Source organism: Notechis scutatus, chromosome 4 (genome assembly GCF_049901735.1).
Source record: "Notechis scutatus isolate UNSWTSFEM ecotype Mainland chromosome 4, rNotScu1.2, whole genome shotgun sequence".
Lineage (NCBI taxonomy): Eukaryota > Metazoa > Chordata > Lepidosauria > Squamata > Elapidae > Notechis > Notechis scutatus.
The window spans coordinates 49,488,387-49,514,463 of NC_142012.1; the positions used below are offsets into that span (position 1 = coordinate 49,488,387).

At 38.5% G+C, this 26,077-nt stretch overlaps 2 protein-coding genes and 1 long non-coding RNA gene across 21 annotated transcripts in view; 2 read left to right on the plus strand and 1 right to left on the minus strand.

Annotated features, from left to right (window-relative positions):
* The window catches only part of TAPT1 (transmembrane anterior posterior transformation 1), a 70,672-nt gene extending 67,430 nt beyond the window's left edge, over window positions 1-3,242 (plus strand). For both annotated transcript variants that reach the window (XM_026678829.2, XM_026678828.2), the window contains one exon: window positions 1,590-3,242. In XM_026678829.2, coding sequence (XP_026534614.2) covers window positions 1,590-1,819 — 230 coding nt within the window. In that variant the 3' untranslated portion in view covers window positions 1,820-3,242. The remainder of the gene's footprint in view (window positions 1-1,589) is intronic.
* A 1,790-nt stretch (window positions 3,243-5,032) lies between these two features.
* LOC148130734 (uncharacterized) lies at window positions 5,033-5,937 on the minus strand. Its single transcript, XR_015749263.1, has 2 exons — window positions 5,440-5,937; window positions 5,033-5,348 (listed from the first exon to the last, which is right to left on the minus strand). It is a non-coding gene; the product is annotated as an uncharacterized LOC148130734 (long non-coding RNA).
* A 9,825-nt stretch (window positions 5,938-15,762) lies between these two features.
* The window catches only part of PROM1 (prominin 1), an 85,332-nt gene continuing 75,017 nt past the window's right edge, over window positions 15,763-26,077 (plus strand). For 3 of the 18 annotated variants that reach the window (XM_087963364.1, XM_087963365.1, XM_087963376.1), the window contains exons 1-3: window positions 15,766-16,657; window positions 21,973-22,072; window positions 22,950-23,287. In XM_087963364.1, coding sequence (XP_087819490.1) covers window positions 23,065-23,287 — 223 coding nt within the window. In that variant the 5' untranslated portion in view covers window positions 15,766-16,657; window positions 21,973-22,072; window positions 22,950-23,064. Of the gene's footprint in view, window positions 16,658-20,958; window positions 21,126-21,972; window positions 22,073-22,949; window positions 23,288-26,077 lie in introns of all 18 variants that reach the window. The other 15 variants (XM_087963366.1, XM_087963367.1, XM_087963373.1 and 12 more) reach the window with 10 other exon arrangements.

The window sequence follows — 26,077 nt, forward strand, 5'->3', positions numbered from 1 at the left end:
AGTACAGAGCTTACCTGTCAAAGAAGCAGCGATCATTTTATGAGTCCCAAAATGGTTTGCTGTTCCAAACATAAATAATTGCATGTTCTTTCTTTCCCCTTCCTCTCTTCAAGGGGCTCTAGCAAATGGCAATTATACCTGCTATTTGATTTGCTAATTTGCTCTTTCAGTTTTCACTGCAGAAATAGTTTACATAAATAGATAAATAACGGATCTAGGAAACAAACAAAAAAGCAACCTGCAAGAACAGTGTTACTTAAATAATCTCATTTGTCCCAAGATTGGAGTAAAAAGTGGTACCCCAGCTAATTTAGGTAAAAATTTCCTCCCATTTGTTCCATTTCTGATTAGGAAGTTTTCTATTTGATTAAAGAGCACCAGCTTCGGGAAGATATAATTCTTTAATGTGGTATTTAAAGCTTTTCCAAGTTAGTGGTCATAATTATATGCTATAATTATATAGTCCCCCGTTGAATGAAGATGTGTTTTATGCTGTCCTGTTCCTATTTTTATGATAATGGAGACAAAGCTTCATCTTACATTTTTGTGTAATGAGTTGTTCTATCTGCTAAGGATACTCAAACCACATTCAAGACTTCAAGTCATGAATGCCTATACACACCTTCATGCTTTCTTATTTATCGGCTGAAAGGCCTTATATGAAAATGGTATCATATGTCATCAAAGAACCCAAAATATCAGACTTAGTGTGGGACATTATCAATAACAAACCAAAGAAAATGTATGACTGAATTCTTGAAAACCCAAACAAAGTAGTTTGAGTTGTCTTGTGTTTTCCCTGAGACAAGGTGCTATATTACACCGTTGCAGCAAATCCAATGAAAAGTGTGATGGCACCTTTGTATCTGGTGAAAAAGACTGCAATCCATTTGTTAGTCTTGAAGATGCCATAAGGGTGTTTATTGTTCTTTGACCCCCGATACCCCCTGTTGAGGTAATTCTCCGTTAGGAGAATGAGCGCATACAGGGAGACGTATTTGAGAGTAGTGTTTGAATAATACACACATAGCACACAGATACACTGTGCAGTAAATGTAGGATTTTACTTCCAGAAAGGTTTAAGCAAAGTTCAGGATAAGCAGTCCAAAATCATTCACGGGTAAATCAGTCAGTTTTTCAATCCAGGGATAATTCAATAACAAATTCCAGTGTCAAAAACAGTTCAGTATCAGGCTTACATCAAATCCAGGAATATCAGTCAATTAGGAAAAATGGAGGAACAGCAATACTTTCCAACAGAAGGAAACAGAGACTTACTCACACTCTCTTCTGAGACTCAGACTAAGACAACCCAGGTTTCTGGCTCCATTTTATGGCCCTTTGAGAAAACACACCCAACTACAGTTTTGCATTTTCTTAACGATAGAGTTTTAAAATGTTTATCCTGGTTTATATATTTCTAACCCAAATGCCTGTTAGGTGACTTATATTCCTAACACCACCACCCCAATTCCTCCCTTAGAAATATATTTTATTGGTAGACACTGCACTAGAGTCTTTTTGAGTGAGTGGCTATAGTGATCTGTGATAAAGACAACAAAATAAGTTTGTGCTTATATTTCACACAGGACTTTCCACTGAGGAAGGCTTCTCTGCTTCAGTGACCAGTCAGCCTGTGCACCCAAAGGAAAATATAGCTCCCCAACTGGTGACAAGTCCCTCTGACCAGTTTCTGACCACTCCTGACGGAGATGAGAAAGACGTATGCCAAGACAACGCAGAATCCAAATTCAGATCTACAAAGAAAGATTTGTTGGAGATAGACAGGTTTACCATTTGTGGAAATCGAATTGACTAGCAGACTGTGAGTGAGAAGACTGAGCAGTTGGAACAGGAAGAGCTGTCAGTGACAGACAGATGCCAAATAGGCATACCAATATTTATTTAAAACTTAAATTATTAAACAGCAAATCTATTGACGGGGGGTAAGTTGGCTTAAAAATGGATCAAGCATCAGCTTTGTAACTTTGGTATTTTGAAAAATGAAATGAGTATTTTTTTTTTTTTTAAAAGAAACCAGAGCTGCAGGGTCACTTTTCTGAAAAGTGATCTACCTCTAAATTACCCTTTTCCTTATATGAATCTGTGCTTCATTGACACTTTGTTTTGCCAGGCCATAGAGAATTTTGAAAAATTCTCGAGAAGCACCTCTCTCCCCCTTGCTTTCATGAGCAGATCTCTCCCTCAATTAAAAAATACTACTGTCCCAAATCTTAAGCTTTTAAATCAAAAATTAATCATAACAAGGAAAAAGTTGAAAGTTTGAAGAAACAAGAAGTCAGGAACGTATCCCTTTGCTCTTCAGCATTTTAAGTATCAATGTAGAAATCAGTATGCTTCAGTTCCAGCTGCCAGCCTATTCACTGCAAGAATTTTCTTTGTGTTATATGTCAAACAACTGAAGAGTATTTCTTTTTTTGCTTTGGCTGGAAAAGCTGCATGTCATCAAACAACAGACTGAAATAGATTTTCCTGAAAATTAGCTTTATGAAATGCTTGGTTTTGAAATACGAAGCAGCTTCACTTGATGTGTATAGAGGAGTGCATAGAAGATTAAGACAAGAATTATGGTTCTTTTTAGCTCAACATACTTAAGAGCAAATGTATACTCAAGGTGCTCCTTTCTTCTCTATCCTCAATGCCTAAGAAACACAATGCAATATCAAGTGTCTTTTTTTTTTAAATATAAAGCTAAATTTTGTGTGTTGAATAATAAGCAAATCTTTGGCAATTTACTTCTTAGCTCTTGCAGAGTGGCCAAAACAAATATTTTAAAATGCTAATGTTTGAAGTCCAGAATACTTTTATTATTTCCCCAAAGTTGAGAAGATGACTACGTGGGAATGGTATCCTGACAAGCAGATTTCAAGAAAGAAGGCAGTATGGATAGTCAGGTGTTTCTAATAATTTTCTCCCCATGCTGCCAACCTCCTTTGATCAGCTTCTCAATTTAAGAGAACATTGTGGGAGAAATGTAAAGCTTGAAGTTGAAGTTTACAAGAGATTAATTTCATAGATGTGCTGCTTCTGGCAAATTTGATTCATTAAAATTCAATTCAGAACATTTTTTAAATCTTATAATTTGATTTTATTTAAATGTAGCTGAAAGGAAGCTTAGAATGATCTTTTCCTTGTAAAATAATTATGTATGGATTTTATAAGTGCATCTTGTGTGTCAAAATAAAAAACTCAATTTTGTAGCTTTTGTTTACAAAAGAAAACAGCAACTATATATATTCAAGACTCCCAGCTTTTTTGCTAGAAGAAATTTAAAGGATGTGGAAGCTAATTGAGTTTCACTTCAGATCCAACCATCCTCAAGTATTCTATGCACACATAAGAGAGACAATTTTTCTAGCAGGAGCCCTAAAGATTGATGGGCTGCTCATGTTTGTGTGGAAAATGCTGTTGGCAGGTTCATATATCTGTGACTACAAAGAGTATCTGTATGTCATTGTGCTGTTGGAACTTTATATTTCTTGGCTGAAATCCTGACTAAAGCCCTTTTGGTTTTATCTTTTGCTAAAATTCCATTGGCATCAGCCTATGTTGAGAAAATAAGCTGTTTTTACCATTTCATAGTTTCCCTAGCACTGAAAACAAAAATTGACCTGAAATTTGCTGAACTTGACCTAATTTCAAATATCCTAAAATTAAAAAAAACAGTTCATTAGGATATCCTGTTTTTTTTTTCTATTTTGTATTCCCTTAGTGATAGGATTTTGATTACATTTACTAGAATTGGTCCATTACCACCACCTATGATTTTTATGCAGCATATATCTCATCAAATACAAATAAACTTCTAATAATTTAATATCCTCCCTCCCTTTCCCTCCCTCTCGCTCTTTCCCTCCCCTCTCCCTCCCTCCCTTTCTCTCCCTCCTCCCTTTCTCTCCTCCCTCCCTTTCTCTCTCTCTCTCCCTCCCTCCCTTTCTCTCTCTCTCTCTCTCTCCTCTCTCTCTCTCTCAGACACACACACACACACACACACACACACAAATATTTTAACAAAGCTTTGTTCTCAACTCAGAAAGAAGTAAATAAACACAATCTTACCTATTTAAAAAATCCTGAAATACAACCAAATACAGATATATCCATGATTCAAAGAAATCTAGGAGTTGATGAGAGTAGAGTGGAATAACCAGGCCTGTCTGAACTTTTTAAAGAGCATCAAACCTTTACAGAAATGAAATTCATTAACTCAATGTTAATACCACCTATGTCCAAACTGACTCTGGGCAGTATACTATAAACAAAATAGAAAATACAATATGAATAGAAGAAAAAAGATTTTTATTGTAATTTTAAATGTACACTGATCAGCATATATTAAAATGAAATTTCTGTGCATTCAGCTCTCAAAGGAGAGCTTTATTTATCTATATTTTGCATATAGCCATATACACAAACATATGACACAGAGAAACAACCCAGTCTAGTTCGAATGTATACATACCCATGTACATGGCGGAAAAAAAGAATCCTGCGAGTTTATAAGACAGCAGGTTTAGACAGCAAGACAGCATGGGAACAAAGCTTTTACAGAATCTAGTACTCCTATAAATACTTTGAAACCTCTTCCCAGAGGGGAGCAACAGAAACAGACCATGAAGTGGGTGTGTGGGGTCTGTAACAATGCTTTGAGCTCTAAGAACATAGTGCTTATGAGCAGTATTCTGAATAACCGGGAAGTTTTTTTCTGAACTCCCAGCCAATTCCTTTAATTTCTTTTCTTTCAAACCCCCACTTTTCGGGCAGCCAATCTCAGCATTTTTTGGGGGGGCGGGTTGTCCGATGGCACAATGGCCTTTTTCTTTTATCCGAGGCACTGCTACCACCAAATCAAACAGTGATACAGTTTATTAAAATGTTCTTAATCATGCCTCTGTAAAAAGTGTCCAGGACAGAAGGAGAAGGGTGTGCTGTCCTCATCGGATGCAGGAAATGCAAATGTTGGTTTGCACGCTTCATTAAAGATAATTAAAGTCAGATAAAATTCTCTAGATGTGTGAGTGACTTCAATCAAGTTTCGTACAGATATTTAACAAAAGGGGAGAGAATGTTAGGCTTGATGGCACCTCCCGCCCCCCCCAAAGAAGAGGCCTGGGAGTGACCATTTCCCAGCCAACACAACTGTAACTAATCACTGGGAAGAGGAGAACCAATGAATCCCAACTGCTGGAGATGAACCAAAAGAATACTGGGTTTGACAGTATGCATTAGCTCCATCTTGGTTCCACCATAAATCATCAAATATAGACTTGTCTCAAGGCTCTCTCCTGGACTGAAAAGTGACTGAAATGGATCTAGATATCTGTGTCCTCAGCTCCTCTGTAAAGTCCAACATTCTCTGAAATTGAAGGGTCAGATTATTCTTGTCTAAGATTGTCGGCTCAGGAAAGGCGTTGAGACATATGAAGAACTGAAGATAGGTGTGGCAAAGACCAACAAACTGGTAAATAGACAGGTTCCTTGGGACTTCTCCAGATAAGGAGAAGATGAGAGATCATTCACCTGTTAACCAGGCAGCTGTTCCTCACAAGACCACAGGACTGTTTTCTGCAATTTTGAGCATTGACATGATGATTAGCCATCTTATTTTGTAAACATGGCTGAGAGTTTTAAAGGACACTAAATTCACAAACTCTTGGACAAATCAATATCACTTGCCATGAAAATAAATTCAGAATGGAGTTCAGTTTTTTTTAAAATGCTAAAAATATAAAATACAGCTCACAAGAGCATTTATGAATCAACTTTGGGCAAATGAAATAATTCATGTCAATTAAACCACTGCAACCACTTTAAAAAGTAAGGTTGGATTCTATCCGTTTTGTTTAAATTGAGTAAAGTTTGCTTTTGATTAAATAAAGATCAGAATTTAAATAAATTTATTTGCCTAACTGAAAATTTATTATTATTATTATTATTATTATTATTATTATTATTATTATTATTATTATTATTATTATTATTATTATTATTATTCACAAAAATGACAGTATACACAGCAAACGAGATAACTATGCTGGGTTTCATATCACAAATCACTAGTCGAACACTTCCCAAGTGTTTAGGACTGCATGATGTATCGGTGGATTATGTGAACAGATCCCAGTAAAGTAGCCTTCTGCAGCTGGCCAATGGTGATCTTGTCAGCGCCAATTGTTTTTAAGTGCTTGCCTAGGTCTTTAGGCACAGCACCCAGTGTGCTGAGTACCACTGGAACCACCTGCACTGGTTTATGCCAGAGTTTCTGCAGTTTGATTCTCAAGTCCTGATATCTGATGACTTTTTCAAGTTGTTTCTCATTGATTCTGCTGTCACCAGGTATGGCCATGTCGACGATCCACACATTTTTCTTCTCCATAATCATGATATCCGGGGTGTTGTGTTCTAAAACTTTGTCAGTCTGTATTCGGAAGTCCCACAGCAGTTTTGCATGCTTATTTTCGACCACTTTTTCAGGCTTATGATTCCACCAGTTCTTTGCTACAGGCAGATGGTAGTTGTGACACAAGTTCCAGTGGACCATCTGAGCAACTGTGTTGTGACGTTGTTACAACACAGTCACTCAGATGGTCCACTGGTTGTAACATCACATCATCATCACCACCATCATTATTTATTATTATTATTATTATTATTATTATTATTATTATTATTATTATTATTATTATTATTATTATTATTAGTCTTTTATTCAAGTCTGCTTTTGGTCTGGAGTGCTTATGTTTTTCTCTTTGGTAGCTTTTGAAAGTTCTGCTACTTATCATGCACCTCAACTGTAGTATTAGATATTAAGTAAGGTTTGGTTGTACTTTAATGTAATGTTAGACCATTGGTGGTTCAAATATGAGCCTCAGAGTGTGTATTCTCTTTTAAAATCTAGATTGAACGCTTTTACTTTCTTTCCCCCCAAAAAATCTCAGTCTTTTTGCTACAGAAAGGAAGGTACAAAAATTGGTTAAATAGGATTAACAAATCACAAACTTGCATATGAATATACAGTAGGCCAACATTAAAGGGAAAAAGAATGACATTACCATAGGTGTATACTACAGGCCACCCAAAGACGCAGAGGAAATAGGCAAACTGTCAGCTTGGAAGCCATTTTTCTTTGCCTGGCAATTTGGGAGGGGGACTTCAAGGAGTGGTGAAAGATTAGCCACAACAACATTCCTTTCTCAGAAAATCAAGGACATGTTACCCTACACCTGGAGGGAAGTGCCTGGGGGTAGTCTCCAGCTGGACCAAAATAATGATTGGACCATGTGATGGATGGTTGGGTGCAGCAGTTGGATTTTGGGTTTTCTTTGGGCTATGGAAAACCCAGAATTCTCAGATTTGGAATTCTCAAATTCAAATTCTCAGATTCTCAGATGAGCCAATACGACATCTCTAATAAAGTGGATCTTTGGGAAGATTATATTCTTGGAGACTCTTTCTTGGAGGTTGCTACTTGAAACGCTGACACAAACCTTTGGTAATCAGTTAACCCAACATAAGTAGGAAGCACCAAAACAGCAATGGGGGACTTTAACTACTTTGACATCAACTAGGAACCAATCTCTGCATAAGTGGGAGATCTGATTCCTGACTTCACCCAAAAGGTGGAGGAAGCAACTAGAAGGATGTAGCTGCTTTCTATATCCCTACCAACAGAGAAGTAGTGATAGAGGGGATTTAAACTGTAGGAACTTCAGGTGAGAGTGACCATGTCATATTAGAATTCAGATATAACATACAAGCAACAGAACATAATCAAACCAATGTTGTAGACCAGAGGTCCTCACACACACACCCCGGTCTGCGGCATGCCAGAAACTGGGCCATGCAAACAAGTGAAATGGGATGCAGACACCTGTGGGATGCAGGCAGCACACAAAACCATGCTCCCTCTGATCCATAGAAAAACCTCTCTCCATGGAACTGGTCCATGATGCCTAACAGTGAGTAAAGAAATGGAGGACTCCTTGATCCTAGTGGAAACTAAAGATGAGGACTTGGCACTAGTGATGGCAGAAATTTTGGGCAAAGCACTAGACAGAGATAAGAAGGAAATGTTAAAGGAAATGGATGACGTATACAGGATTAGTACAAGCTACGCAAGAAAAAACAAACTTCCAAAAGAGGTCCACATCCATTTTACAAGGAGGAAAGTTTGAGACATAATATATAACATATCCAGAGAAGAACCAATAGTATACAAAAGAAAGGAGATCCAGATTCTCAAACAAATCCTGAGAAGAGTAAGGAAGCAGAGAAGGGACTATAAATTTTTGGCTACACAGTTGAACAAGCGAGATATTCTATTACATTGGCTGATTCCAGAAGGAATGCTGGTTACTTGGGAAGAAAGGAAGATCAAAATAGACACTCTGGAAAAAGCACAAGAATTGTATGAGCAACTGGCTGGCTCGGAGGATCAAAGCAGCAAAGATCTAGACTCAAAATCTCAAGAAGAACAAGACCAACAAAAAAAATAAAGACGAAGAATAAGAAGTAAAAAATAATAATCAGCAGCATCAGGAAAGAGGAGACCCTAAACCAATGAACAGAACACAAAGGGAAATAAGAGCGATCAGGAGACAAAACACTAGATACAATTAGGATTATGGAAAAAGAGGTGAAACTTTTATCTGTTAACATAAATGGCTTAAACTCAATGACAAAAAGAAAAAGGATTTTGGCAAAGTTAATAAAACAAAATGCAGATATTACATGTCTACAAGAAACACACATCCTAAAAACAGATGAAAAATATTTAGATTGCCCCAAATTAGGGACACTGTTTACAGCTGCGGCAGACCATGAAAAAAAGAAAGGAATAGCTGTTTACATCAAAGAAGAGAGAAAGGCAAACTTAATATTTGCAGACCCCAAAGGAAGAATTCTGGCAATAGAAATACACATAATTTTTTAAAAAAATTATTAGTGGTAATTTATGCCCCCAATGACAATCAAAAATAATTTTATAAAGCCCTATATGATAAAATTATTGAATTGGAAAGGAAAAAATTTCCATCATAAGAGATTATAATTCTATAGCAGACTATCAAAAAGACTACAAGGGGGGAAATAAGAAAAGGGGAAAAAAGAGAACTACCTAAAATATGTGTAGAAATGATCAAAGAATTAAATTTAATAGATATATGGAAAAAACTAAATCCAGAAAAGAGACAATTTACCTTCTATTCAAATCCCTATCAGTCATGGTCACGTATTGACATGGCTTGGATGAGCGGAGAGTTAGCAGAAGAAGTGGCAGATGTAGAAATTTTATCGAACTCTTGGGCAGATCACAACCTGCTCAGAATTAGTTGGAAAGGTAGAAAAAAATCAAGGAGCAGATGGACTCTAGACTCTCAATTATTAAAATATGAGGAATTTATTAAGAAACTCAAGGAAGAACTAAATTTCTTTTTTAAAGAAAATAATGATCAATATACACTATCCAAAACTTATGGGATACTATGAAAGCTGTTATATGGGGAATTATAATATCCTATGTTGCAAAAAATATATATATGCCCAACAGAACAATCTACACCAAACAATTAAGAAATTAGAGACTAAATTACAGAATACCCCACAAAATGCTCAACAAGAACAATTGATTCTTTACAAACACAAACTTAACTTAGCTGAACAGGAAGAATTAGTTAGAAATTTGAAGGCAACCAAGCAAATATATTTCAAACAAGCAAACAAGCCGGGAAGATGGCTGTCTTACAAGCTTAAAAAAGAGAAAGAGAAAAGAATCATCTACTAATTACAGGATGAAAATGGAGATTATCAACACACAATAGAGAAGAAAAAAGAGATTGCACATAAATATTTTGAGAATCTGTACAAGAAAGAAAGAGTAGATGTGGATCAGATTAAGGGAGTATCTAAGAGAAAAAAGAACTTGAGAAATAAAAGATGAACTGAAAGAAACCTTGATTAAAGACATAACTATGATAGAACTAAATCAAGCAATTAGATCCCAGAAAAGTAACAAAATGCCAGGCCCTGATGGTTTTCCAGTAGAATTTTATAAAGCAATAGAAGAACAAGTAGGACCAATAATGATTGACTTATATAACGAGGTATTAACATCAGCTAAGATGCCAGATACATGGAGGTAGGCACTAATTTAGCTAATCCCGAAGGGGACACAGATGCAGGATTGATACAAAATTATAGACCAATTTCTTTGTTAAACGTAGATTACAAAATATTCACCACTATTATTGCTAACAGATTAAAGAAAATTTTGAATGATTATATACACTCAGATCAAAATGGATTTCTCCCAAACAGGCAAATCAGAAACAATTTAAGAATAATAATGGATAATATAATAATGGAAGCTCATACTACAAAAAGAATACTACGAAGAGAAATAAGTAGCCTTTGTTTTCTTGGATGCCCAAAAGGCATTCGATAACCTTAATTGGCAATTTATGATTCAACAAATTTATGATATAAATTTTGGCACCAAATTTGAGAATATTATAACAACAATTTATTCGGTACAAAAAGCAAATATTATAATTAATGGGGAAAACACCCAAACTTTAAAAATAGAGAAAGGAATTTGACAAGGTTGTCCTCTATCTCCTCTGCTCTTTATATTGTCATTAGAAGTACTATTAGAATGAATCAGGCAAAACCCAGAAATAAAAAGATTAAAAACCAGAAATGAAGAACGATATGTGCAGACGATATGGCTTTTATCATTGAAGAACCAATAGAGAGAGGACAAACATTAATTAAGGAATTAGAAAGATATGGAGCTGTGGCAGGATTGAAAATTAATAGACAGAAAATGAAACTTTTAGCGAAAAATTTAACAGAACTACAAACAACAGAATTGGAAAAAGCAACTGGACTTCAAACAACAAGAAAAATCAAATATTTAGGTATATGGCTGATAGCACACTGCAAGGCGATAAAGGAGAACAACTATAACAAATTATTACAGCAAATAAAAAAAAGACTTAGAATTATGGACTAAAATGCAATTATCATTGTTAGGAAGAATAGCAGCCATAAAAACGTCTATACTGCCAAAATTTCTTTATCTGTTCTAGACCATTCCAGTTAAATTAGAAAAGACCTTTTTCAATGATCTCAACAAAGCAATAGCAAAATATATTTGGCAGGGTAAAAAAGCCAGAATAAAAATGAAGTTATTACAAGATATAAAGAGCAGAGGATGTTTTGGATTGCCAAACTGGGAATTATATTACAGAGCAGCAATATTAGTTTGGTTGGATTGGATTAATTTAAAGATTGGATTAATTTAAAGAACAAAAGAATACTAGCTATACTAGCGTGAACGGGCAGGAGCTACTGCGCGCCTCCACCTTCAAGTACCTGGGAACTACTCTTGGGGAAGAAGGCCTACTACAAACTGAGGTGGCAGCCAGGATCAACGCAGCGTGGGGCAAATGGAAGTCCGTCACGGGCGTCCTCTGTGACAAGAAGATGCCGATGCGCCTGAAGGCGAAAATCTATAACTCTGTGGTGCGCCTGTGGTGGCTATATACGGCGCAGAGTGCTGGCCGACGACCAAAGAAGTCGAAAGCAGACTCCAGACAATGGAGATGCGAATGCTCCGATGGTTGGTAGGCCTCACCCTACTCGATCGCGTCAGGAATGAAGAAGTGCGCAGACGGTTCAACGTCGTGCCCATCCCCACGGTCATGAGGCAGTCCCGGCTACGATGGTTCGCCATGTGAGTCGCGCCAAGGAAGAATCCATCATCAAATCTGCGATGAAGGTGATTGTCGGAGGAGCGAGACCGCGTGGTAGACCTAAGCAACGCTGGATGGACACGATCAAGGCCGATCTAGAGATCGCGAAGGCAGACCCGACATACGTGGCAGACAGAGAGGCGTGGAAGCAGATGCAGGCGACCTCGCCAGAGCCGGACACGCTGAAAAGAGAAAGAATCTAAGACGGTCATGACCTGCAGAGAGGATGGCATGCCTTTTTGTGGAAAACAGGACCCACTAAGCAACACTTCCATAGACATTTGATTAGAGATTCGTTAATAAATAATTGGATTAAAGTTAAAAAGAAACATTACATAAAAATCCCAATTTGGCTGTCCACAATGGAAGCGATGATCCACCCAAACAATTTAGATTTGAACAAAATGTTAAAATATAAAGACCTATTAGATATTCACGGAAATTTAAAAACAATGCAAGACCTCCAAAACAAGGGCTACAAGTTGACTGGTGGGTGTATCTCCAATTACAAAACCGATACAAAAAAGATATAAAGGATCATGGAATATACCTGAAACCACAACAATTAGACAAAATTCTATTAGGACCAGATTTTTAAAAAATCACTAAAATTTACAAATATCTTCTGGAAGTAGAACTGGAGGAAAAAGTAGTGAAAGGATGTATGACTGCATGGGGTCAAAACATTGGACACAGTATAAAATTATCAGATTGGGAGAGCATATGGAACAGAAACCACAAAATAACAAAATCAGTAGCATATAAAGAAAACGCATATAAAATGTTCTACAGGTGGCACTTACCCCCTTTGAGATTAGCAAAAATGTACCCTAAAATGAGTCCTGTATGTTGGAAATGTAAAAAAAAAAAAAGGGAACATACTACCATATGTGATGGTCCTGCTTAGAGGCTCGAAAATATTGGCTTAAAATCAAAGGTTGACTACAGGAAATTACTAACGATCAATTAGATCTAGAACCGGAACTCTTCTTATTCAGGATCTTCCAAAAAAATATGTAAAGAGTACAAAATATTTACTATTACACATATTAACTGCTGCCAGGAATGCCTTTGCACAATGTTGGAAACAGCTATGCATACTCTCAGAGAAACTTGTTATACAAAAAGTTATGAACTGCGCAGAAATGGATAAGTTAACGTTGAGCTTAAAAGATAAAGAGACATCGATATTTTATAAAGTGTGGGAACAATGGTATAACTGGATAGAACGGAGATAGATTAAAGATAGATAGTTACTAACCATAAGTAACAGATAAAATAAGAATTTAATTATGCATAACTTAATATCTGTAAATAACGCACAAATTGCCATAAGAGAATCACTACAAATTGCTGTTGTTGAGTGATACATTTTTTCTTTTTTATGTTTTTAATGTAATAAAAGTTTACTAAGGTGTATTTAAAAAATAATAATAATTGCAACATTGTGGTGCCATGGCGCTTTAAAAAAACAATTGCAGAAAAAAACCTTGCAAACCCATGGTAGCAGTACTTTTTAAAAAAACTTGCCCTGCACAGTGCCAAAGCCAAACTGCCATTTGGCATTTAGTCTGAAGCCAAGGGGCAGAGGAAATGGTGGCGATAAGGGGGTCAAAATGGGAAGCACCTTGCTTAGTGCTGATGCTGCTGTTGTGCTGCTGTTGTTCTGCTGTCTGACAGGCTGCTTGCTTGCTTCCCATCTGGCACAGCTCAAGGCAAGGAGGCAACAGTGGCAGATGTCAAAATAGGAAGCCCCTGCCTGCCACTGCCCCATCTCCCACTGCAGCCAAATTGCTGGTTCAGCATTCAGGCTGGAGCCTACCTACCACCCTGACACCCTGCTCGCTTGCCCACCCACCCTCTATCCAGCACCACTCCCATCACTGCCACCCTCTGACAACCCACTTGCTCACTCACTCACTCACTCACTCGCCCAGCTCTCCATCTGTCGCCCGCAGCAAGTTATCCCCGCAGTGAATTTCTGATGTTGAGATATCCTGCAAAGAAATGATGGCAGCAATAGCAATATGGTAGCACTTAGACTTGTATACTGATTCACAGTGCTTTACAACCTTCTCTAAGCAGTTTACAGAGTCAACATATTGCCCCCAACAATCTGGGTCCTCATTTTACCGACCTCAGAAGGATAGAAGGCTGAGTCAACCTTGAGCTGGTGAGACCAGAACTGTCAAACTGCTGGCAGCCAGTGATCAGCAGAAGTAGCCTGCAGTACTGCATTCTAACCACTGCACCGCTGCAGCAGTTGGCAGAGGGGACTTGGTGGTGGCAAGGTTGCCCCCAGTTGGCCGCGTTGAGCTAGCAACATCGAGTCATCCCATTCCACATGCAACCATAACCCTTAACTATACATATGTTTGGAAATTGAGAATGAGTTCAATTCCATCCAAGGTTTGGTGTTAACCTTCAACTGTTCAGTCTTGTAGCATAACCTTCATCTCATTCGTATAGGTGAGGCAGGCAGAAATCATCCTTAGCTGCAGCAGTATTATGGCAGACTTTTCCTTCTTATTTTAACAAGGCAAGACTCATCAGGGCATGTTAAGATCATTTAAGTCCCTTCCCAGCCTGTTATTCTATATTTTGCAATGTTCTGCTAGTAAATACCTTGAAAGACCAAAAGATTTCACTTTTGCAGCTTATATTGCACAGGATTCCACTCAGAGTTTAAAAATTAACATCCTGCTATTTTATAGATGAATTTATCTGCATGGTATACAAAATGGAAAATTTAAATTCAGTTCTATCCAGTGTCCATATTTGAAATGTTCAAAGATATTTTAACAAAGAAAATATGTTAAATTTATGTGGAGAAACCTTTACATATTTTCTATATTTGTAAAAATATAGAAAGGGCTGCAAACGAAAAGGCCCCAGAAGAAATGGAGATATTTTCACATTCTTTAATACCTGGTTAAGCCATAAATACTCTAGCTTTATCAGATTTTTTTTCTCTATAGTTCAAAAGATCTTTTCATATACGTAAATAGTGTGTGTGGGGGGGTGTTGCTTGTTGCAAAGAAACCACCACCTTCAGCTCTCTCCTTTTCAAGGGCTACCATTTTTCAGCGATTTTGTGAAGGCACACTCCAAATTTCAACCATCCCAGGAGCTCAGAGCAGTAGTGAGATTCAATTTTTGTTACTACCGGTTCTGTGGGCGTGACTTGGTGGGCATGGCAGGGGAAGGATACTGTAAAATCTCCAGTCAGAGGTCAGAACCTGCTGAATACCACCTTTGGCTCAGAGGTTGTGAATCACTGTTCTGCCTTCATTCTCCAGTATTTCTGTGCTCCAGGAGCTGCTGGAAAAACGCTTTTGTCCTATCTGAAGAGTTTGCAGAAGCTCTTCTCTACATTTTGGACTGATTTCCTTTGGCGGCTTTCTTCACTTCCAGGAATCAAAGGACTTTTGACTCTTTTATCTGCCAAGTCGGGCATAGACGGAGGTTAGGAGCAGCAAAAATACTGCTTCTCCTATTAAGGGAGGGGGGTTGTTTGAATAGAGCCAAGGGAAGAGGACCCCCTGTGTTTTCAGCCTGCTCACTGGGGTGTGTAGTGTATGTGAGACCAACAGAGTTGGTTCAGCAATATTCAGCAATAGAGTGGTCAATGTCTGGAATACTCTACCCGACTCTGTAGTCTCTTCCCCAAACCCCAAAAACTTTAACCTTAGACTGTCTACCATTGACCTCACCCCTTTCCTAAGAGGTCTGTAGGGGCGTGCATAAGCGCACCAACGTGCCTACCGTCCCTGTCCTATTGTTTCTCTTATTCTTTTATTTTTCTTATATGTACCCATTTCATGTATTCACAACTATGTATACACTTATACTTATTATCTTGGAAACAATTGACAAATCAAATAAATAAATAAATAAATAAATAAATGTGAGACCAACAGCATCTCACCAAGTTAATCAGGGCTTCACACTCAGCACTAGCCCTGCTTTGCGCGCCAGAGTAGCATCCTGCTTTTGCAAGCTGGGTTCGCCCACATCTCCGCCTCCGGCCGCACCTTGGGAACCTCCGCGCTCGCTGAGCTCCCCTGAGCCGCAACCCACCCGCTCAGCCGCCGCGGGGCAGAGCCTGGGTTGGTCCTCATGCCCACTCCGTGGGGCAGAGCCCATATGCTCTTCGCCCGCACTGCCCCAGTCCCCCGGGACCGGTTTGGGCTGCCCGACCGGCTCCTCCCGGTTGCTGTGCGAGCGACGGTGGCATCGGCGTGGGAATCTCGGAGAGGGTCCCCCAACTGAATCCCGCTGTCCCGACCAAGCCGGCACCGGGTTGACAGGTGTAACCTCGCCCGGCCCTACCCAACCCCGCTTTTCCCAGGCGCGCTCACCGCGGGGCGGGCAGGCGTGCACTAAGGAATCGGCCGCGGACGAGCGGCGGGCGCGCGGCTGAGCTGCCGCCCAGTTGTTGCTGCGCGCGGAGAGGAGCCGAGCGGTGCCGGGGGGGGTCATCGGTGGGTAAGTGCCAAGGGGGCTTCGGCCCCGCTCCCGGAATAGATGCGCTGAAGTTCTGCGGAAGAAAGGATCCGGCGGTGGGCGTGCTCGGAGCTGCCGCTGTCCGGGGTGCTCCGCTGGGTTACTCGCGAGGAAGCGCTTGCTTTCTGGGAAACGTCCAAGACTCTCAAGGGATCCCGCGGGCGCTGGATTGCAAAGCCGCTCACCGGGGAGAGTGCGGATCCTAATTCGGCGGGGCGTTTCTCCAGTGCAGCTGAGACTGGGAAAGCCGCGCGAGGAAATACAGCTCCGACACCCGGCCATCTCGCCCTGGGGAAAGGCTTTTTGCCTTGACCAGTCCAGCCGGAGTGCGTGAGGGCTTGGCGCTGAAAGAAGGACAAGACCTTTTAAACAAAAAGGTGAGAGGACGCGAGTTTTGCGCGCACGCATACCGACGATTTACGTCCTGTAAAATTGTGTGGATTCAGATGAGCATGAATTCCATGATTAGAAATATCTAATTTGTTTCCTTGGTCACCTTTCAAGGGAGAGCTGCATTTAACTTAGTTATACAATTAACCCTCAATTCTTACGCATTGAGCCCTAGAGTTAGCAAAGGGGTTGGATTTGCAAAAACTACTCTCCCTCAAGAAAACCCGAGTTAGCACTAATCTAATACTGTGACTATGCAAGTGGGCCTCCAGTTCTGTCACTGACCTGGGTAGGCTCCGTGTGAATGTAACTGGTATTGAGATATAAATGCTCCTGTTTGCACAACTGCAGTCAAATTTGTATATAGAATTATTGTATTACAGAACAGTGTGAGTTGTGGATGGTTAGGTGTGAGACTGGAAATACCCCTCCTTCTCAATCCAGTTTACTTCACAGGATTGTCAAGAAAACAAGTCTCGTTGTATGGTCTGGACTCTGGAATGAGTTTGAGACAGCAACTTGTGAAGAAGTGGACAGGGGTCTCTGTGCCCTTCAGTCTGGCCACTGGTTTGTTGCACCTAGGATTATTCCTGGATTGTTAGATGTCCAGAGAGGAGATCCATAGTTGGGTCCATGCAGTGGATTGGACAGTGTCTCCAACCTTCCCTTTTTAGAGAAAGTTGTCCAAGGGAATCTAGACCCCTTTCAGCCAAGTTTCAGGCCAGAATTCAATATGCAAACAGCCCTGGTCATGCTTGTTAATGGCCTGTAGTAGACCAGGGATGAAAGTTGTGCAAACAACATTGCATTTCTTGATCAAATACAGGACTATAACAATGGGTTTTGCCAGGGACCTGTAGCCAGCTCTCCCCTCCTTAAAATAAGCAATTTCATCATTCGCACAGCATATTTGTGTAAAGTAGCCTTCCAAAGTTTCTCCCTGCATTCACACTGGAGAGACTTTAGCTCAAAACATGATGAGAAGTTTGTAACTCTTCATTTTCACCAAAAATGGCTGATTTTTAGGGTGGTTTTTTGCCATATCTTCACTTTATGAAAATGGTTTTAATAAATCCCTGTTTCAGGGATACTTGATTGTTAATATGAACTGCTTCAAACTTAAATCACAGAGAAGCTATCCATTATGTAGAAGGACTACCAGACCTGTTGCAATATCAACAGGATAGTGGGCATGGAGTCACTGTTGAAGCCGCATCCATTTTGTGTACATTCAGGAGCTTGATCACAATGCTGTGCCCGCCATCTTACAGATTCTGACCATCTCCTTTGCCCCATATCCCTGATTAAGTGCTTTACTAACAGAGCATATATGTGCATACAGTATAGCTAGTCCTCGACTTACAACCACAGTTGAATCTAAAATTTACGTTGTTATGGGAAACATTTGTTAAAGGGTTTTGCCCCGTTTTATGACTTTTCTTGCCACAATTAAGTGAACCACTGCAGCTGTTAATGTAGTAACATGGTTGTTAAGTGAATCTGGTTTCCCCAGTAACTTCGCTTGTCAAAAGTTGCAAAAAGGAATCACGTGACCTTGGGACAAGTAGTGATCATAAACATGAACCAGTTGCCAAGCATCTCAATATATATCATGTGACTACAGGGATGCTGCAATATTGTAAGTGTAAAAATGGTCATAAGTCCCTTTTTAAAGCAGCATTGTAACTTTGAACGGTCACTAAATGAACTATTGTAAGTCACAGACTACATATATATCACTGTTTCAAGCTTAAAGGAACCATTTTTGTATAAAATGAAGCTTATGTGCTGAACCAATCTGCTGACCAATATTCATATAACAAGACCAAATGGATTGGTGGTGATGATGGTGTCTGTTATTCCTAATAAAAACGACACCATTGGAGGGAATTACATTATGATGCAGATTATCACAAATGATATCAATAATGCTATCGGAATGTAGTTTGTTGCTTGTGAATTCTGTTGTATAGGGATTCATATTTGGAATGAACTAATAATAAATAGTTTTTATTAAGTTTTTACTTTTATCTTCTTTTTAGTTTGGAATCTGGGATTGGCAGGATAACAGTTGTCTAGTTTTGCCTTGACCAGTCCAAGAAGGCAAAGATTTTCTGATTGGAAAAAAAAAACCCATCTTCATAGTTTCTTTCTTTGCTATATACCAAATCTCAAATCAGAACCTTCAAGATCTAACAACCTGAAACTTTTAAAAGTTCTCTAATCTTATTACCATACCAAACAACAATATCATAAACCTAAACATCTAAACCTAGACCTGTTCTTTCTTTAGCATCCTGTCAAAGCTTATATTTAATTCTTGGTTTTTTGTTTTGTCAAATAAATTTAGTTATATCTTTCTGTCACTGTTTAAAAAAAATCTTTAATATCGGTATAGTCTGAAATAAAAATAAATAAAAATAATTATGTTAAAATATAGAGGGAGATAAAGTTGGATTTAAATAGATGGAAAAAACTAGATTTGTCATTGATGGGAAGAATTTCAGGAATTAAGATGAATCAGAAAGTGAATAGCACTTTGAAGAAATGCAATGTCTGGCATAAATAATATCTGAAAGAGTAAAGACATCAGGGTCACAACCAAACACAGATTAGTTAACTCAAAATTTTTTCTAATTGGCTGTGAAACCTGGCCTCTGAAAAAGGTACATAGGAGAAGGATGGATGCCTTTGAACTATGGTGCTGGAGTGACTATTATGCATGGACTGCAAAAATAACAAAGAAGTTGTAGAGACGAACCTCACCAAAAATATCACTTGAAGCCAAGATCATTAAACAGAGGTTATAATACAGCTGTCTCACTCAAAAAGTCAGTCATAACCCTGATGATGATAATTACCTGGAATGTTGTTTTATAGTTTCCCTCTTTGCAATTCACTGGCTGTGTTTGGATCATGCACCCTGATCTCTAAATTACACAACCAACTTTGGCTTCAAAATGTCTGTAAACCCTTCCACCAGGTGTTAGCTTATATCATACATTACCATGGTTTATGGTGCTATATATTCTAGAAGAACTGAGTTAGTTGAATAAACCAAAATAACTATGGTGAAGTTGGCGACATGACAGTAAGGGTGATTTCTTCCAGCTGGTTAACTTCAGAAGGAGCTAAGCAACTCTGCTTTACTCTGTCTTTGGCTGCTAATGCCAATTTCTTGAACATGAAGCAGAAAAATTAACTAGCCCTGGCATTTATTATTTTTATTCTTTCCTAAAATATACCTCCTGATTGCAGAGTTTCTATTGAGGTCTCTGTTTAATGGTGTTTAGGAATGACAGGATAGCAGTGTTCCAGTATTTGAGGGGCTACCACAAAGAAGAGATTATTCTCCAAAGTGCCAGAGGGCAGGACAAGAAATAATGGTTGGAAACTAGTCAAAGAGAGAAGCAACCTGGAATTAAGAAGAAACTTCCTAACATTGAGGGACAATTAACCAGTGGAGCAACTTGCCTCCAGAAATTGTGGGCGGTCTATCACTGGAGGTTTTTAAGAAGAGATGGTATAGGTTCTCCTGCTTGAGCAGGGGGCTGGACTAGAAGACCTCAAAGGCCCCTTCCAGCTCTATTCTATTCTAATGCTTTAAAAATATATGATTGAGTAATTGGCTGATGAATAATTTTCAATCTCATTTTTGCGTGATTGTTTTTCTGAGTAGCCAAATTTTCTCAGGGTATAAAATCATGTTATGTTTTGCAATTAAAATACAACATGCTTGTTCCAGAGCTTAGTTCATCATTGCTCCATTTCTTACTATACACCAGTGTTTCTTGACTATTGCAGCTTTAAGATGTGTGGACCTCAACTCTGAGAACTCATAGTCATCAGAGCTGATGGAGAATTCTTGAAGTCCACACCTCTTCAGGTTGCAAAGGTTGAGAAGCATTGTTTCCTACTATTGGTTTGGGTGAGAGTACGACATTCTGGGTGCTTAGGAACTATTGAAATCCCTGGAGTTGAGCAGACAAATCTGAAAAGAGGCAGTTATGGAATGAATGACCTTGGTGTAAATACCACACGTAGTTGTTACTCTGGACAGGACTTAACTGAAGCGGGAAGATAGGATTTCCAAACCGAATGGCAAATGAAGGGATAGCTTACTTTATTTTTAAAGTTTGTGTGCCTCTCTAGTGTCTTAGGAACTATGCATAATCCTTTGACATTTTCAGGGAATGCCTTAATGTCGATTAATAATTTTTTGTTTCTTTTTGCACGGTGTTGTTCAAGGGAAGCTTTTATGAATAATAACTGATTTTATTCCGATTAGTAAAATGACATCTTGATGTGTTAGTAACTGACTATAATGCAAACCAGTTTTCAATGCAAACTATTCTTCTGGAGTTGATTTAAGGGTCGTCATTCTTCCCTTATCTGTAAAGGAAGCCCTTGATCACAACTGAGGCTAGAATTTCCATTGCTAAGCAAGACAGTTAAGTGAGTAGCCCAGATTTTACTATCTTTTTGCCATGATTGTTATGTGAATAACTGCAGTTGTTAAGTGGATTACGTGGTTGTTAAACTAATCCAGTTTCCACTATTGACTTTGCATGTTTCATTCAAGCCAGCTGAGAACATCTCAAATGGCATGATCCCAGGATGCTGCAACCATCATAAATACATGCTAATTGCTAGGTGCCTGAATTTTGATCATGTGACTAGGGATGCTGTGATGCTTGTAAGTCACTTTTTTTCAGTGCTGTTGTAACTTTGAATGTTCACTAAACGAATGTAAGTCGAGGATCACTCGTACTCCTATTTTAATTGGCTAATTATGAGGCATTTCATAACGTAAACATCATCAGTTTTCAGTTTTAAGACCATCATTTTTGGATGTCCTTATGTGCATTCTTCTAAAGAGGGTTTCCAACAAAAAACTGATTGCTTAACTGGGAAATAGCGAAGTCATACAGCAAACCATTTAAAAACTATGTAAAACCAATTTCATTAATACAAATTAAAATAGTATTAAAATGCTCTGATGTTAAAACTTCTACTTAAAACTGTTCAAACTCAGGAATTAACAATCCCACATTTCCACAATACGCTATGTTAAATATATAGTCTTACTACAATCATCTTCAATTAGGAATATGTGAAATGTAGAAGGAGAAAACAACCAGTTTGGGACAAAGTTATTTTTCTTCTAAATACTGATAAAATGTTAGGCCGTAACACAATGAAGTTAGTATTCATTTGTATACTGAAAAGCAGAAAGCACTTACAAACCTTTAGCTTCTTTCGGCTAAGATCAAGTATATATACGCTCTCCTTGCTTTGACAGGTTTCATTTTGATTAATCAGTCTGGAGCAAGAGGACATGACTGAAATATCTTTTCAGAGGAAATGTTACCAGCTTGACTGTTAGTAACTCCAAAAGTGAGGTTAGCAGATATTATTTGCTTAAATTTTGAATTTGACAAATCATTGTTGAAATAATCTGAGAACGTTTATCAACATGTTCCATTTTAAGGTGTAGCCCAATAGTGTGATGCAATAAAATATGTATTTGGGTATAAGATTTATCACTTTCTACATATCAGCAAATGTCAGTGGCCTGAAACCCTTCTCTGGATTTGGAAGTTAAGCAGGGTCAACCCTGGTTGATATTTGAATGGGAGACTGAGGGGAAGTTGAAAACCCATTCCAGAAGAAGGTTATGCCACATCATTGCATCAATTGCCTCCAGAAGCCTATGATTGGGTTGGTTGCCATGAAAACTACATTATCCTATTCTTGAAGTTACCAAGTTTGACTTGAAAGAGACTTTACCACAGTTTGGAAATTCTGCTGAGAAATCCACAATCCATTGCATTGATTTTTCAGATGCATTGTTGTGCAGCATGGAGACTTAGGGGAAAAAAAGACACAGATTTTTATTTATTTATTAAATTTTTATCCCACCTTTACTACTTTAATTGCCATTATCCTGTTAAAATGGTAAATGAATGTGTAAATGTAGATCGAAAGGTTGATGATTGATTAATCCCAGTCCCCATTTTTAATGATGAAAAAATGTTAACAGTGGAACGCTTATTCTAAATTTTAGTTTGGTACGGGAACCCAGTGATGGTTCCTTCTTTCCTTTGTAATAAAAGGACTTAAGTAATGGGCACATATCTTTTCCAATATGCTTCCTCCTAAGATACCAAGATATTTAAATTTCATAGGATATTATATTTATTATGGGATGGGGACCTGCTGATTTCCAGGAATGAGATAATGCTTGTTAAACATCTCTTTTCTCTTTTTATTAATCAGATTCCTATGAAGAGCTCAGAGAAAAGCATTTTGAAGTATATGCCCAGCAAAGCTCATCTCATCTCAAGGGTGTTATTCGCCTCCCTTCTGCCTCTGTCTATGAATTTGGTCAGCCATGGCTAGAGAAGTTTATTTATTGCTTCTTTTATTGTTCTGTGGGAGAACAATTTCTGAACGGCAGCCTTTGCCTCAAATGCCTTCTGAAACTCTAGATTTTGGGTATGTTCCCCACAAGATATACAACACCAACGCTTACTATGAGCCTGGAATAATAGGGATTTTGTTCCACATTGTCCACGCTTTCCTCTGCATAGTTCAGCCCAATTATTTCCCTCAAGGTAGGTATATATTAAATATTAATTTGGCTTTGAAAAATACAAGGAGATGCTATCTGAGATGGCAGTTTTGCAAAGCAGTTTTATGTTTTGAGAAAAACTCACTGTGCCAAACCAACAGAAGAGCGGAATGGTTTTCTTGTGAATAGTTTTGGGCTTATATGTGTGTATATGTGTTTTGCTAAATCACCAGAAAGAAGAATGGTGGAAAAGGGTTTAGAAGAAGAAGCCATCGGGCACTTTCCCCCAGAACAAAAACTGTGTTTTGAGGCAAGGTGGTTATGCATCAAAAGTTAATTTTTTCCTCTTTGAGAGATCTGATTTCTGAATAATCTTACTCTCTGATTATTTATTTGTTAAATTTATTTGCCACCTCTCACCATGGGGCTTCCCTAGGTGGCTCTCTTATTTTTGTCTTACCAGGTAGAATAATAATTGGGGATGGCAGAACATCCCCAAAGTGAAGAATTTGGAAATGTCACATGGATGAAATGGGGGATATCATTTCTCTCCATAGATATTTATAGAGGACACAGAGAATGGCCTTGAAGGTCAGGAGAAAGAGTCACTACCAAGTTAGTGATCAAATAAGCGAGGCTTGTATACCTATCCATTTCTTAAAGTGGATATTCAATACTGAATATACCATATTGTGTATACATGGCTGTTCCCGTCTTGTGATAAAAAATTCCTGGCTATGTATTGATTGATGCTAAAGTAGTTATATCAACAGTTTCTGTCATTCTACACTGAAAGAGAGATTATCAATTTGGCATTAGTTTAATCACTTAAGACAGGCCATATCTCTGTGAGTTGCTTAAGAACTGTATTGACTATTATTAGTTACTTTTTTAAAGCAGTAGTTCTATTGTTATACAATTTTTAACAGGACACAACCTTTATTAAAAGAATTAATTGCCTGGCAATGAGAAGCTAACAAGAGCATCTAGAAATAGGGTTGAGAGGTGAAATATGCATTAGAACACAAACTGCACCTTTACATAATTTTAAGAGAAATCAGGACATTGGTAAAATCATATAAAGGTGAATTTGCACTGGGGCATCCCATGGAAAGGTATGAAAAAAAATCAAGATGGTGGCTGTGAATGCATGATCTTTATCTACCCCTTTTTTGCAAGTGTCATCATTCTGACCCACTGTTGATTAGTTGCAGGTGAGCGCACCAAAGTAGATATTGATTTTACACCAACTGAAAACATGGACAGGTAGAATTGTGGTATCCAGGGAAAGATGTAAAGGAGATTTTTACAGCCAATGGTACAAAGAATCCCATCCTTTCCCCTTTCTCTCCCAGGAAAGCGTTTCTTTTTGATATCCATTTTGATATTTTTCAAAAGCCCTATAATAAATAAATGAAAAGCCCTGGCATAGGTCTGTTTCTTTATACAAAGAGATGAAGTTCTTTATGTATAAATCAAGTTTCTTCTTGTTTCTATGTGTCTAATTCAGAGAATTTTTAGTTTACAACTTGGCTCATCAACTTTGTTATTATTTTACTTTTGTTTACCCATTTAAGTCTAAAACAATGCAAATAAAGTTTTAAATATTTGTGTAGCAGCTTTCTAAGCTCTCCTGTGTCTTGAGCAGCAGATTTCTTAAGTTTCCTATGTCTCAGTAACTTGTAGCGTTAGAAATAAGGGCAGAATAGTAAATAATACCAGGAGTTGTATACCTGCTCAAAAAAAAACCTAGATATTTCCTTGGTGCTAAAAAGACCAGAACAGAAACTAGGCAGACTCTCTGGAAAAGACATTTTAAAGTTTGGGAGGGTCTCCAGAGCAGCTGGGTTTATAATAGGGTAGGTAGATAGTCTTAATATCCATCAGGGCTTGGAGGTCTGTGGTGTCTTTGGGTCAATGTTGTTTTGGAAAAACAGATTTTTATTAGTGGTCTTGTTTCATTGGATAGATAGGCAGCCATACAACTTTGAGAAATACATAAATGCATAAATTACTGTATCAGGACTTTTAAAATTCAGGTACCAGGATCCAGAGATTGTCTCAGAAAAAAATAAGGTCAGCAAGATATTTTCTCACATGTTGATCTCCCTAAATCATCTGTATCTCATAGCTACTAAGTTGCTTCTCCCCATCTGCTTGTCTGCTTGGTACATTTTGGGGGTCTCAAAACATCATTTGTGTCAGCTTTGGAACCATATTGAGATCCAGTGCTCCCACGCTGCCACAATTGAGCCTGGGAAAATGGGAGGGGGGAATTCATTGGAGTATATCTAATTAGACATAATAAAATTCTTTAGTTGATTCAAGGTCAAGTAGTGTTGCGCATAGTGAAAAGGAAGTCTTACTTTGGGATGGATGGTGATTGGGCCATATGATGTGGTGATGGGTATAGGGGATGGATTTGTAGTTTTTACTTATTGCAAGGAAGCCCGGAACTTCATATTCGGGATTACACAAATGTGCCAGTTACTATCCACATAAAAGGAACTTTTGAGAGATGTCTGTCTCAGAGTTACTGGTTGGAATGGAGGTGTGTTGAAACGCTGACATTATCCTGAATCTCTAAACAAACTCCAGCACCCCAAAAGGGGGCTGTCAGGGCTGCTGAGCCCCAGCACTGACTCAAAAAATGGAGCAGTGCGAAGACTCAATGAAGACGAAAGAAAGGGAGGAAGCTACAGAAGGGCTATGGGACTGGGCACCAGAGAACTAATTGAGACCCCCTGCCCTCATTCTAAAGAATTTTTGCAAGCGATGGAAGCTGCGGAGAAAAGGCAAAGGCTAGGCACCCAGCCCAAGGAAACGGATTCAT